This window comes from Centropristis striata, chromosome 8 (assembly GCF_030273125.1).
Source record: "Centropristis striata isolate RG_2023a ecotype Rhode Island chromosome 8, C.striata_1.0, whole genome shotgun sequence".
Taxonomy (NCBI): domain Eukaryota; kingdom Metazoa; phylum Chordata; class Actinopteri; order Perciformes; family Serranidae; genus Centropristis; species Centropristis striata.
Window position 1 is genome coordinate 18,578,835 of NC_081524.1, and position 14,343 is coordinate 18,593,177.

At 38.2% G+C, this 14,343-nt stretch overlaps 2 protein-coding genes across 3 annotated transcripts in view; one reads left to right on the forward strand and one right to left on the reverse strand.

Moving 5' to 3' along the window:
* Nucleotides 1-4,829, forward strand: part of ntrk1 (neurotrophic tyrosine kinase, receptor, type 1) — a 49,598-nt gene extending 44,769 nt beyond the window's left edge. For both annotated transcript variants that reach the window (XM_059339560.1, XM_059339561.1), the window contains one exon: nucleotides 4,482-4,829. In XM_059339560.1, the coding sequence (XP_059195543.1) occupies nucleotides 4,482-4,667 (186 nt within the window). In that variant the 3' untranslated portion in view covers nucleotides 4,668-4,829. The remainder of the gene's footprint in view (nucleotides 1-4,481) is intronic.
* A 4,126-nt stretch (nucleotides 4,830-8,955) lies between these two features.
* Nucleotides 8,956-14,343, reverse strand: part of paqr6 (progestin and adipoQ receptor family member VI) — a 35,766-nt gene continuing 30,378 nt past the window's right edge. The window contains exon 8 of the mRNA XM_059339564.1: nucleotides 8,956-12,110. Within this exon, the coding sequence (XP_059195547.1) occupies nucleotides 11,842-12,110 (269 nt within the window). The 3' untranslated portion in view covers nucleotides 8,956-11,841. The remainder of the gene's footprint in view (nucleotides 12,111-14,343) is intronic.

Below are 14,343 nucleotides of genomic sequence, written 5' to 3' on the forward strand. Positions count from 1 at the left end.
AGCAGGGTAGATCACTTTTCCCTGGAACTCAATTCTAATCTCATTGGCTCTCATTTTTGCCCAGGGCCAATGAGCTTTAACCTTGTTAACCTAATCTGTCTCGTCCAATGAGGGACAGGCGAAATTATCATGTTGCCTAAACACTCCATGGCGGAGATAAATCATCCCAAAATACCTACACCGGCCATTTTGCCGCGGCTGCTGTGAGTCTCTGTGTGGAGCCGCGAGGCTGACTGACTGACGGGCCATTTTGCTGTGAATTGGCTCAGTGCTGACAGACCTCTTCTGTTCATTGGATGGGGCCAAGGTTAACAACAGGGAAGAGATTGAGCCAGTCACCCTTCAAATGGAAAGTGCAGTAAAATCCTCTCTCTGATCCTTGACAGTGATTTATTCAACTGAGCGACGAGAGCGTGTGAACTCAATCAGTCATTGTAGCCATTAGCGCCAGAGCTGGAGGTTATTCATGTTTTGGTTGCTCTCATTTATCCCACAAGGTCTCTGCTAATGGACACATATCTGTAAATCTGTAGATGTGAATGCTGTTGGGCCAAAGAACATTTGTTTGTTTAAAAAATGTAAAAAAAAAATGTTTAGCCTTGGTGAGGCATTCACTGTCTCTCTGAATGAGAATTTAAAGGCATCAGTGCTCACTTCTCCTGTAAAATATATCTCAACATTTACACATTTAGGAGAATTATCTTAGCAATCACCAGATAAATTGTCCTGAAATTTGGTAAAGACGTTCATTGTCCCCAGAGGATGAACCATTTCATATTTATTCTTTATTTCTTTCAGTACAACACGCTGCAGCTGCTCTTGCAAACTGTTCCATGCAGTATGCACACAATGGAGACCTACTGTTTCATCATAACATGGCACCTTGACCTTTGACCCTCTGGCACATATATTTATATTTGCTTCAAAGTGTTGTGGATTTCCAATAGCTAGAAAAGCATGCTGCAAAATGTAACCAGGTGCATTAGGACCAAGGTTATTATAGTTAACGAAAACTAACAAAATAACAATAACTAGAATTGAAAAAACATTTTCGTTAACTGAAATAAAAATAAAAACAAGAGTTTTTTTTAAAACGATAACTAACTGAAACTGTATTTTGTGGTTACAAAACTAACTAAAACTAACTAAAATTATAGTGAAAATGTTCTTCGTTTCCGTCTTTGTCAACTTTTTTCATACGTAAACCTTTTTGGTTGATATGAAATCTATTTCATCTGTCTGGTTTTATGACTTAATAAACTTATTGGGGCTGAGATGGATCAGACAAAGGAAATAAAGGAAACATTTATTGTGACCTCTATATACACCTATATCTTATTTCAAATGTCAATGACAAAAGTTGACATGACCACTTCTTTTTTTCTACACTATTACTATTGAAAAAAATATTCAGGTTTTATTACTTTTTTTCTCTTGAAATGAGGCCTAATTTTGTATATGTGACTTAAATTGACCAATAATAAGGCAACATTTATTGTGACCTTTTTGAATCTCGCACCCAACAAATAGCCCATTACAAAAAAACTAAAACTAATGAAAACTAAACTTAAACTAAGCATTTTCCAAAAAATAAAAACTAATAAAAACTAGCAAACCCACTCTAAAAACGAATTAAAACTAACTGAATTTGAAAACAAAAAATGAAAACAAAATCAAAACTAAAGCTAATGAAAAATCCAAAACTATTATAACCTTGATTAGCACATCCAGGTATTATTCACATACTGCATTAGACAAACTATGTATGTAAATGATATGGTAATATGGGTAATGGTACACACAGATTCATCCCCTGACCTTTTATCAAGCTCCATCAGTATATTTCCAACATCTTTCTTGGACAGGGACAGCAGCAAAACATATTTTAACAACCTAAAGAAGGCCCACCTAAAACACATACAATGACAGTTTAATTGTACTAAATTTTGAATATTTTCACGTTTACCTTGCCGTCAAAAAAAAAGGCCTGTTTAGGTTTACATTTGAAGCTGTTATCTATGAGGGGCCGTATGGGCCATAATTCATTCTTCCCTCTCACATTGACAAAAAATACCTCTCACATTCACAATTTTACCTCTCACATCTCATGTATTTTTTGTGTATGTGAGAGGGAAGAGCAAGCAATTTTGCCTTCCAGAACACTTGCTGCCACAGGTGTTTGTTTGTGTTTTTGTGAGAATTTGGTGTTTTTACACTGCAAGAACCAACTGAAAAAAAAAAAGAAATAAATAACTAGAATTAAGCAAATACATGCTTGAAACAAGTAAAATTATCTGCCAGTGCAGTAAGTGAATTTTTCTTTGTAGGAATTCTTTAATAAGTAAAATATCTAGACACTGGAAAAACCAATGATGTCTTGGAATAAATCCAAATATTCTCATTTTGAGCAATTGTGGCTTGAATAGCCCAACTGTAGTAACATTAAAATAAGCAAGCAATACTTGAAATGAGGACGTTTTGGTGGCAGAAAATGCTTTTGAAATATCATTCAAACTACATGCAACTACAACTCTCAACTGGAGCCAATATTTTAGGTAAAAACTCACCATATTCAACAGTTGAATAGCTTGAAAAGCATGAAAAAGCTCACAATGTCAATCCTAAAAAGAAGTCTTTAAACAATAAGATAGTTAAATACGCACACAATAATACTAATAATTAGATAAGTACATAAAGCTATGGTCAGTAGGTAAATTATACTCAAAACAATATAATTAAGATACTATTGCTAGATATAAGAAGAAAATACTTTGTAAGCTTCATGTTTTTGCAGTGTAGAGGTTAGTTTGGATTTGTCAAAGTCTCTCAATAACCAATCAACTCCAGATCAAGTAGCAGTAGACCAGAAACTCCCATTTCCTGTGACGTAAAAAAGTGCTGTTTTCGTCAGAGGAGTCTGGTGGCTTTGACGGGAGTGTAAATACAAACAGGGCTGTCTGACGGGAAGTTGAGGCGGTGAAAATACTCTAAATATAGAGTACACTTAAGCTAATATAGATTTGTTTTATGTGGCCGATGCCAACAGCAGTACATCACTTAGCTTCGTTGTTGGCACTCCTTCCTGCTTTCCAAACTGGTGGCAACTTGATCAACATCTACTGCAGTTAAAACGCTTCAATAAATCCAAACTATCCCATGAAGACATGATGGATCCTGGAGTAATTGAAAACAAGTATAAATAATATAAAATGTTTTTCTCTTTCCACGAAATGGTTCGTGATTAACTCTTGACAGATGAAGTGAATATCTTGTCGAAACTTAAGTATGGTCAATCTCTCCCAGACTTTGAGATTTCTAAATTAGTCTGAAAACAAAATTATTCCAACATTATGGACGAATGTGTTTATAGCATATATATTTTTGTTAGCTGAGTGTTAATTTTTACAATGCACATAGAATATTCAAACATACAGTACTGTGCCAAAGTCTTAGGCAGCTGTGGAAAAGTTTGTTTTTTATCAATTAACAAAATGCAAGTGAGTGAACAGAAGAAAAATCTAAATTAAATCAATTTTTGGTGTGACCACGCTTTGCTTACAAACCAGCATCATTCTTCAATTCTTTTTCCCACACCTGCCTAAGACTTTTGCACAGTACTGTACATTTACCACTTTTTTATTGCATGTGCCAACAATGTTAACGATATTAGGGAGAAAAAAATCACTGAATTTCTGTCACATTGTTGGTCTCAGCTCAGCCATTCATGGCTTTGCAGTTGTGACAATGAGTGCAGAATTATCTAATAAAAAAAAAATGTCTTGGTTTCTTTTCACACATGATTTGTTCAAAGAACTTCAGTGATTAGAAAATCTGAAGATATCAATATCAATATCTGTCTTCATACACCTGCCTAAGATCACAATACTGTATATATGCCAAATACTGTATATATATATATATATATATATATATATATATATATATATATATATATATATATCTGAAAATGTATATTTAAACCTCAGGTTCCAGTTTATATACTCAGACTTTCAATATATATTCTCAGGTTTCAATATATATTCTCAGACTTTTAAAATATAGTCTCAGGTTTCTAAATATATTCTCAGACTTTCAATATATATTCTCATGTTTCCATATATATATATATATATATATATATATATATATATATATATATATATATATATATATATATATATATATATACATATATATATATAGTACTGTGCATTGTGTGTGTTTCAAAACATACAAACACACTCAGACACAAACAGATATAAAATGAAAACAAAAAAAACAACAAAAATAGTTAATAAATAGGAAGATGGCGAAAAACCCATAAAGGGTTATTAAGTTGTAAGTGGAGATGTAATTTATTTAATACACAATCAAGGGTCTGAAGTGGTAATAATAAAGAAAGAAAAGCTAAATACCCATATTTTATTGTGTTCTGTTAATATTTATAATTTTTATTATTATTTTTAAACCCCCCCCAACAGGCCATTGAATGCATCACCCAGGGCCGGGAGCTGGAGAGGCCCCGTACCTGCCCCAAGGAGGTGTACCTGCTGATGCAGGGCTGCTGGCAGAGAGAGCCCCAGCAGAGGATGGTCATCAAGGACATCCACAGCCGCCTGCTGGCCCTGGTCAAGAACCCGCCGGTCTACCTGGACATCCTGGGCTGAAGGGCCCAGAACCAGCCAGGGAGGGGTTCAGAGGCTGGAGAGCTCACGGTTTTAATTTAATTCCACTACAATAATCAGAAGTAATTAGTTTTGCTGCTTTTCCAGCCTCGATGCTTGGCAGACGACATTACCCGCTTTACTTTTGCCTCATCCCAGCTCGACCCAGACCCCCATTTACTGCCCTGTCATTCTCTGGAAACCTGTCAAATGTTTACCAAAGTGTTTAATGTTTATCTGAAGTGGGATCAGCCAGCCGGAGGGACATGCATGGAAAAAAAGTAACTGTATATGGGCTTTATGTAGCCGGGAGTTGCTGTCTCAGATTCTGGCTCCGAGCTGAGCTGCGGGACGTTTTATACGACTCTACAGCAACGACACTTGTGTTTCTGAAAGGCAATTAGAAAATGAAACGGATGATTACAAGAAAGGGCACTTCACATCAAGAGTCATAAAGTGGAAGCCAATTTTTCAGATTTGGGGCACAGTCATTTATAAAGTACAGTCACTGATTTTGGATAAGTTTTGATAGGGGAGGTTATTAAAAGGCTTTCAGTAAATGTATATAAGATATCAAAAGTTGTACAATCAAAACCATTGGAAAGCTTGTTTGTTTCTGAGTGTATCATATGAGTATTTTTCAAGAACAAAAATGTCATATAAGTGTGTTTACATTTAATGCTGTTTGTTTTTTGCAACAAAAAAGTACTTCCAAAGAGCAAAGTTTGACCTGTGGCCTGCCTGCGACACTCAAGAGCAGCTTTTTGTACAGATGAGCGATGTTTAACATGGCACTGTAGCGACCTTAAATAAAATCAAAGCACTGCAGTGAAATTCGGTAAGGGGGCAAGATGGGGGGAGGTGACACGCTCAGATGGTTTTAGAGGTAACAGATGGATTAAAGCGAGTGTAACTCCAGGAGGAGAGGGACAGATGGCACTGAAACACACACTGGAGGTGAGGCCACCTCCATGGAAAAAAATAAGTTTCAATTCACCCAAATGTGTCATTTAGAGGGTGAAAGACTGAGCGTACAAGCCGCTGTGATGCCTTTAAAGTGTAAATACTAAATGTACATACTCTGTATTAATGTCTAAAAATATATATATATCTTCATGTATTGTTACTCCAGCACTTTGTATATTGTCTGCCCTTAAAAAAATAAACAAACTTGATTAAAAAATGTCTGCAGCCCGCACAGGAACATCCCTCTGCATCAGTCAATCCATCATTATCATGTGCTTCAGAGCCAACAATGATTTGGCTGCCGTCTGTACTTAAAGTTAGACATCTTAACAAGGCTATTCAAGAGCCTCCTATTATTTTGACGAACTAATCAGCAACCTGCGACGTCTCCGAGGGATCCTCAGCAGATGGTTATTGAAAAGGAATAATCAAGTTTCATATTGCCTTACCACCGAGAGGCCTCCAGCAAACAAACACCCTCCAGAACCAAAGCCTGCTCTAGCTACTACCAGCCTCCTCCTCCTCCTCCTCTCTCTCTCTCTCTCTCTCTCTCTCTCTCTCCTTTTCCTCCTCCTCTCTTCTCCTTCTCCTCTTTCTCTCTCCTCCACCTCCCCTCTTTTCCTCCTCCTCCTCTTTTTTCCTCCTTCTCCTCCTCCTCCTCCTCTCTTCTCAATCTCCTCTCTCTCCTCCTCCTCTCTCTCTCCTCCTCTCTCTCCTCCTCCTCCTCCTCCTCTCTCTCTCTCTCTCTCTCTCTCCTTTTCCTCCTCTTCCTCCTCCTCCTCTCTCTCTCTCTCTCTCTCTCTCCTTTTCCTCCTCCTCTCTTCTCCTTCTCCTCTTTCTCTCTCCTCCACCTCCCCTCTTTTCCTCCTCCTCCTCCTCCTCCTCCTCTCTTCTCAATCTCCTCTCTCTCCTCCTCCTCTTCCTCCTCTCTCTCCTCCTCCTCCTCCCCCCCCTCTCTCTCTCTCTCTCTCTCTCCTTTTCCTCCTTCTCCTCCTCATCTCCCTTATCATCCTCCTCCTCTCTCTCTCTCCTTTTCCTCCTCTTCCTCCACCTCCTCTCTTGTCCTCCTCTTCCTCCTCCTCTCTCTTCTCCTCTCTCTCTCTCTCTCTCTCTCCTTTTCCTCCTCCTCCTCTCTTCTCCTCCTTCTCTGTCCTCCTCCTGTCTCTTTCTCTTCTCCTCCTCCTCCTCTCCTTTTCCTCCTCTTCCTCCACCTCCTTTCTTGTCCTCCTCCTCCTCTTCCTCTTCTTCTCTCTTCTCCTCTCTCTCTCCTTTTCCTCCTCCTCCCCTCTTCTCCTTCTCTCTCCTTCTCCTGTCTCTTTCTCTTCTCCTCCTCCTCCTCCTTTCTTGTCCTACTCTTCCTCCTTCTCTCATTTTTCTCTCCTCCTCCTCCCCCCCTTTTTTTTACTCTCTCTCGTCTTTTCCTCCTCGTCCTCCACCTCCTCCCTCCATCACTCTGTATGCAGAGCATCTCCAGGGAGTGGTAATGGATTGTGAGTAATGCTATCATCCCTTTCTCTGTCTCTTTCTTTCTCTCCACCTCCTCTGGTGTAGCGGGGGTGGGGTGGGTGGGGAGGTGGATGAAAACACTTGGAGGACTCGTGTCTGGCTTATTGTTTCTTCTTAGTGTCTACAAGCAGATTCTGGGCCAGATAGGATTAGTACTCTGTAGTGTTGTCCCTGTTATCCTTAAGGGGCTCCATTTATGGTTTCAGAATGAACCTTTTTAATAAGCACTCGAGTCTCCAGCCTGGTTAGATATGGGATATGACTATAATAAGAGCTGGAAATGAGGCCGGTTTTTAAAATGGAACCCCTATTAGAGCTTTGCAGCGGGGAACTTTCCTTTTTAATCTCCCACCTCGTCCTGTAATGCATGTATGCAGGATATGGATTTTTTTAATGGTAATTATTTCTTCTATGATAATGCCAGTGCAGATTCATTTAGGTCCACTGCTGACAATAAACCACTCTGTGTGCTTTATGATCTATCCTGATACTGGGTAGGAAGAGAATTCCGCACAAATGTGGAAACTATTTTAGTGAAACCAAAGCATACAAATCTTTAGAACCTAATAAAGAAAAGAGTAGCAACAACAATAACAAAAAAAAAAAACACTTAATTTGAAGGTCAGAGTTTCTTGATCTGCATGGTGTGAATTTATTTAGTCTAAAAGTTTTACCCTTTTAACTGAACTGTGTGTGCAGAAGTAAAACATTTTTTAATTCACTTTAAATAGCTCACTGTGACAAACTGCATTGAAAAATACAAGTCATTTAATATACACAGCAAATTATTTGTTTCTTACCAAGATAAAAAAAAAACTTAGATTGAGAAGTGTTAGATAACTTATCTTGTTTTAAGAGTTAATTTATTTCTAGATGTAACAATCTTAATTTAAGAAATCTTGTCAAGTGAAATGATCTGTCCATGCAGCAAGATCATTTCCCTCAGATTTAGTGGTTTTATCCTGTTTTTTGACACCCCTTTTTTGCAGTGTAAAAGCTTTCATGCATGCTAAAATCATCATTGAGACCATTTCACACACAATGAAATAACATGTTTTTTGCAGTTATGTTCCTTAATTTTCATGTTTTATCTCAAGATTCTGCAAAAATTAGCCTCACTGGCAACAAGTCGAAGTCGAATCAAACACAGTTTAACAAAAATCTGCTTTCAAGGCTGAATATCAGGCTAAATTTCTTGTCACTCCATTTTTTTTCCTTTTTTTGCTGTGCAATTTTTTTTAAACTAAAGTGGGATTTCCTGCAGATCAATCTCACACACCTTTGCGACACTGAAGCTGCAGTAAATTTTTGGGGGTGGAATAAAAGCTAATGAGCAGATAGTGCAGGAGGAGAGCTGCTCAACCTGAAGGACACACTTACTGTTGTGTTCTGCCCTCTGCTGGACACACACACACACTGCTGTTAGATGAAGAATCTGTCATGCATTTGCCTTGTCTTTTTACACAAATACATACAAGTTCTATTTTATTACTTAAAGTTAAGTGTTTGCACAATAGATGGACGGACAGACAAACTTTATTTATCCCGAGGAAAATGAATTAAAAACAATATATATTAATACACATTACAGTGTTTTTAATATGTTTCTTTTTCACTATTAGTTGAACAAAGCAAGAGGGCTGAAGCTGGGGGAAATTATACTGAATTTTTCAGACAAAACAATTCACCAATAATGTAAAAAAAAAATTGTTGTTGGTATACACCCTCCCACTCTCAATATACTAATCATTAAGACTATAATTGCTGTTTATCACATGCAAAAAAAAAATTCAGACCCTTGAAATGATTCCAGTGACAATTATAACACTTATAAAAGGCTTAATTTATTACACAAGTCTAGTAGAACAAAGTCACAAATTACAAATTATACACAGCAAAAGACAAATAAGCATTTATACATTTTAAGAGTAGTTTGTTGTATTTTTTAGGAACAGAGCATTATATCAAAAGAAAGGTTGTACAAAACACTTTTTGTTTTAAAAAAAAAAGGCACCAATGACTCTTTCAAACCCTGTTTTTGAATTATTGTCGTGTCAAATGTTTCACTCGTCTTTGCTCTCTGTTTCACGTTTTCACGCATCCTTCAATAAGCTTTTTTAAACAGTCGTCATGAGGAAAAAATGCCCCGTTTTCCTGAAAATTACACCCTGAATCTGCTTGTCCACTGAGGAGTAAAAACCAATAAGGTTTGCATGAGTAACAGTGATCTGGTCTTAAGTCCTTCTGGGCTTGAGATTGAGAATTTGGTCACAAATAAATATAAAAAATGCATTTTTTAAGGACATCAGAATCGATCTATCTGGTGTGGAAGCTTCAGCATCTCTGAGCTTCACCGCAAACAGTGCAGGGACGCTGGAGAAAAAAAACAACAGCAGCGGCTCAAAAGAAATAAATGAGTTCCAAACTATTTTGGGTCGATAGCAAAGAACCACAACAGAAGCCAGTAATGATGCAATTCCAAGAATCAACAGGGTCAAAGCGAGGAACGCTGTAAGATGATGACTGGAGAGAAAATAAAAACAATCGATCAGCACTCGGCAGGGGTGGAGATAAAACAGAAACAGACTCAGTTGAATACTGCTGCATTTTGTCTGCAACATAAAGGCTGACGTGACTTCTATATAGTGTAATCTTGAAAACATCTTAAACATCTCCCGTGCTCTAATACAAAAGTGTGTTTGTGCTCTAAACATTCACTCTGACTTCTCTACTGCAGCGTCCAGCACGGACCTGTCCGTCACCCCTCACTCCCTTAATATCACATACATGTTCCCCTCTTATTAAACTCTCTAACAGCAAAAGACGTCTGTGTGAGTGTGTGCGTGTGTCTGAGTTACATCTACAAACTACTAAGAATTAAAACTTGTTTTATACAAATGAGCCTTCCAAACGGTTTGTCAAGTAAAAAAGGAGCATTGTTGAAATCTGTACCTGCAGTATGTTAGTGTCACAACAGTTTAGTTATTAAAACCAATAAACAATACTTCTCCGTATATACACTACTGCTATGATATTATCAATAATGAATTATACAAGTTATGCAGCATATCAAGTCAATTTAATTTCCTTAAAACATCATAATATCATCATACTTGGAATTTTATCACACATGAATCTGCCTTTTTCCTCCCAATCAATAATGTTTAGGTTTTATGGTTTCAATCAAAACACTGGGGAAAAAATATTAAATTTACAAAGATATAAAACAAAGAAAAGCAAAAAAAAATATGCTAATTTTCGAAGCTGGAACCAGCAAATGTTTAGCATTCCTGCCTGACAAGAGACTCAAATTATTAATTCAATATCAAAATACTAATCTTTGTTTGTTTTTTTGAGCAACTGAAATAATCAGTCAGAACTTGTTTTCCCCCTTGTTTTAAGGAAATAAAAAGCTCAATACCAGGCACAAATTTCAGTGAATTAGTCGTTTATTTATTAAGAAAAACTATAGTTTCTTAATCTAAAGTCTTCTGATGCTTTCCCCCAAAAAGAAAAACACGCATCCCTGTTTATGCACCTACAACAAGCAATAAATATAATAAAATTCTATAAATATATAATAATTATTTCAGTGGTAAATGTTAGAAACAGTCTCATGGGACAAGAAGATAACAGTATATAACAAGTGTCACTGGTTTGTTAAGCACCACTCCCATGTTAATACAACCCCCAAAACGATCACTAAATATACCTTAAAAGCTCTTCATTCTTTACTTATAAAACACGAGTGTGGGAATTGGACTGGAAATTTTTCTTATAAAGTTGAAACACGGCCGCCGAGTTTGAGTGCTTTTGTACATGACAAATGTTCAGAACAGATCTTATGCTACAGGATGGAAGAACAAGAGAAAATTGCTCCGAACATAAAAATTGTTGGAGACCTTCAGGGGGCATGAGGCCACTAAAGCGTTGCCTGGAAACGTCCTGTTATAAAAATGGTACCTGTCTTTTAATTGCTGCTGCGCTCTTACATTTCTTCCTTTTTTTCCCTCTCCTGTTGAGGGCAGATTGTGGGGTTTATAATAAGGCAGGCAATCAGGAAAAAAAACCCACATGACCTGCAAATCAATTCCAGTCCTGGCAGAATGGAATCAATAGGTGGATGTATAAGAGCCGGCAACACAATCTGCATTATATTACGTAGAGCTAGATGCTAACGACGGCTTCACACACTAACCAAGTAGTCCAGTTACAGAGAATATTTCCAATAAATCCTTAGTCAAGTTAAGGAGATTCTGGCCTAGCACATGCAACGACGAGTAATAATCTGGAATATAATCCCTGCAAACTGCCACGTTAGATGTTTCCAGTCTGAGATTTAAACTATTGTAAACATGAAGTGTGGCTCTACTGTAAGGCACCTTTATGTCGTGTTACAACAGCATGCTTCCTTCAACCCAGAGCCTTTTTTAAATGCACATAAAAATAAATTAAAAAAACATTTTTGTACACGTGAAGGCTTCAATAAAATGCGACTGGGTCATCAGCTGCTGAGTGAACACATGAGCAAATATTTCAGTTGTTAGAGAAATGCTTTAGCACTGGTGTGTCAGATCTTTATCTCTGAGTGATAGTGTTAAAGGAGCACTACTGTGAGCTGTTATAGTCATCTCCAACACAGACAAACAGCCCAAACCTTTCCTCTGGAAAGTAAATCAGACATTTCGTTTGAAAACACCCCTCCTCACTGCTCCTTGCACTCGCACTCCGTTGTCGTGTGTGTCTGCTTGGAGCCGTGGCAGGGCTTCCACAGCAGCGGGGCGCTGAAGATGCAGATGATGCCCAGGTTGAGGACGAGGCTGGTGACCAGCACGCCGAGGGTCCCCAGGAGGGAGGGCGCCACCCCGTGGGCCAGGAGCCACGTCCGCCGCGACGTCATGTCTGCCATCACGCCCTCCATCTGGAAGTGGGTCCCCACCACGGCGCTGATGTGGAAGAGCTGGTGGCTGTGGCCTGTGTGAGGAGGGAGCACAAGGTTCACAGAGGAACTCACAAAGAAGTAGAGGTGTGAATCAGCAGAACCCCATGATACGATTTTATCTCCATACTTGAGTCACAATACGATATTATTGTGTTTTTTAAGCATTTTGCGATGGCAAATGGACCTGGACCTGCACTTATATACACAACTTTTCTAGTCGCTTTGCAACCACTCAAAGCTCTTTACACTACAGACTGCGCTCATTCACCCTTTTACACACACCCTTTTACACACACATTCATACTGGTGGCACCTGCCACCATTGGGAATTCATTCATACACCGATGAACGCAGCATCGGGAGCAATCTGGGGTTCAGTATCTTGCTCAAGGACACTTTGACATGTAGGCTGCCATGGTCAGGGATCGAACCACCAACCCTCCGATCGGGAGGTAACCCACTCTAACAACTGAGCCACAGTCTGGTTTTCTGATAGTGAGTATTGCGATACAATATATTGCGATTTCACTGTTTAACTGCATTTTGTGTCCATAACATTAAATTCAATCAAGAATTGTTTTGTCAAATAGGAGAAAATTCTCAGTGTATTCATCTCACTTCAGTCTTTTTATTTCTCCACAATGAGAGTCAAACCCACAGACTGACCAACAAAGAATTCAGTCACACTGAACTGAACAGATATCAAACATGTATGGACGACAACAACTACAGCATTTTATCAAACTTTGAGAAATTATGTATGTAAAGAGGAGACTTATGGGAACCCAGAAAGCCTGTTTTCATTGACATAGCATGTCGTCAGAGGTCACATGACCGCTTTGAAAATCACCATAAAACATAAAAAAATACCCTAACTTTGCAGCGTTATTTCGACAACTTCCCAACACGACATCCTGACCACATGGTGCCTATAGATTCCTTAGATCTTATAATTTCATGTGATACCAGTATCTCCAGTATATTCCTTAAAGTGAGCCTGCTACAGCCTCTGGAGAAAAGACTGACAGCTGTCGGATCAATGAATATCGATACTTGGCGGTCATGAATCAATTAAATATTGCAACCCAAAATATTGCGATACAATGCTGTATTGATTTTCCCCCACCTCTACAAAGAGTAGGTTGCGGACATAAACCGCGTTTGTGATATTAAAGCACCAACATGCACGTGAAGTCTTGCAGCTGAGAGCAGTTTGCCCTTTTTTGCGTTTATATCCACAACAACTGTAGCAGCAGGCAGAACAATGGCACACAAAGGAAGAAAATGACAAATTTTTAAGGCATTCTGTTAAGACTGCAGGGAACAAATTCAAAACATGGCAAAGAGAAAACTTGTTGTCCGTCAGTGTTTTTGGTGCACTTCAGTTACCACCCTGCCTCGAAACCTTAATTAACCCTCTGAACCCCAACAAGCTGTTTATATTTGTTAGTCTTGTATTTCACTGCAATACCTAAAGGTCCTCTAGCTCTATGGAATCAGCACAATTATGGCTAGAAGTGGAAACTACTCAAAAGTGTCTTCTATGTTAAATTTCTTCGATATATACTTGAAAAATTGAAAGGAAATGGAATTCAAATATACAACACTTTTCCAAGAGTCTCAAATATTGGGGGGGAAAAACACTATACATGCTGAACTATTATCATGTTTCAGCCTCCCCTGTCCTCTCCTCTCGGCTCTGTGTAAACAGATTTTCAGCAAATATTTGTCACCAGACCATTCATCTCAGCAGAATCAGTCATGGCTTCACAGTGTCTCTGAGGAGCAAAATTCAATGTTTTTAACAGGATTTGGTTAGTTGCCAAAATAAAGTGATTTTAACAGAAATTTCACACTTTTAAGCCTTGTTTTGATTACTTTTTTCTAACAGAACCTATGATATGTTCAAGGACTGTCAGAAAGTTAAAATGTTCACGATAATGCCGGTTTGTACAGTTTCTCTCTAAGATAAACAATGTATTTTTGGGCCAATTAATGCACTTTGACCAAGTGCATTAATTATAAATGTGTTTTAACTTCTATAAGTGAAATATTTCTATCAGCAACAATCAGACACAAACACAGCAGCTCTTCATGTGCACTGGGAGGTGTGTGAACCACAGGTACAGACCATTTTTAGACAAAAAACAAAACATAAAAACTGTTTGAAATCATACGAGAGAAAATAACTGTGCATTGAGCAAAGAAACAGGCAGAAAAGTTTGTTTGGCAAGTTTGCACACAATCAAATAAAAAAGGCCTGTT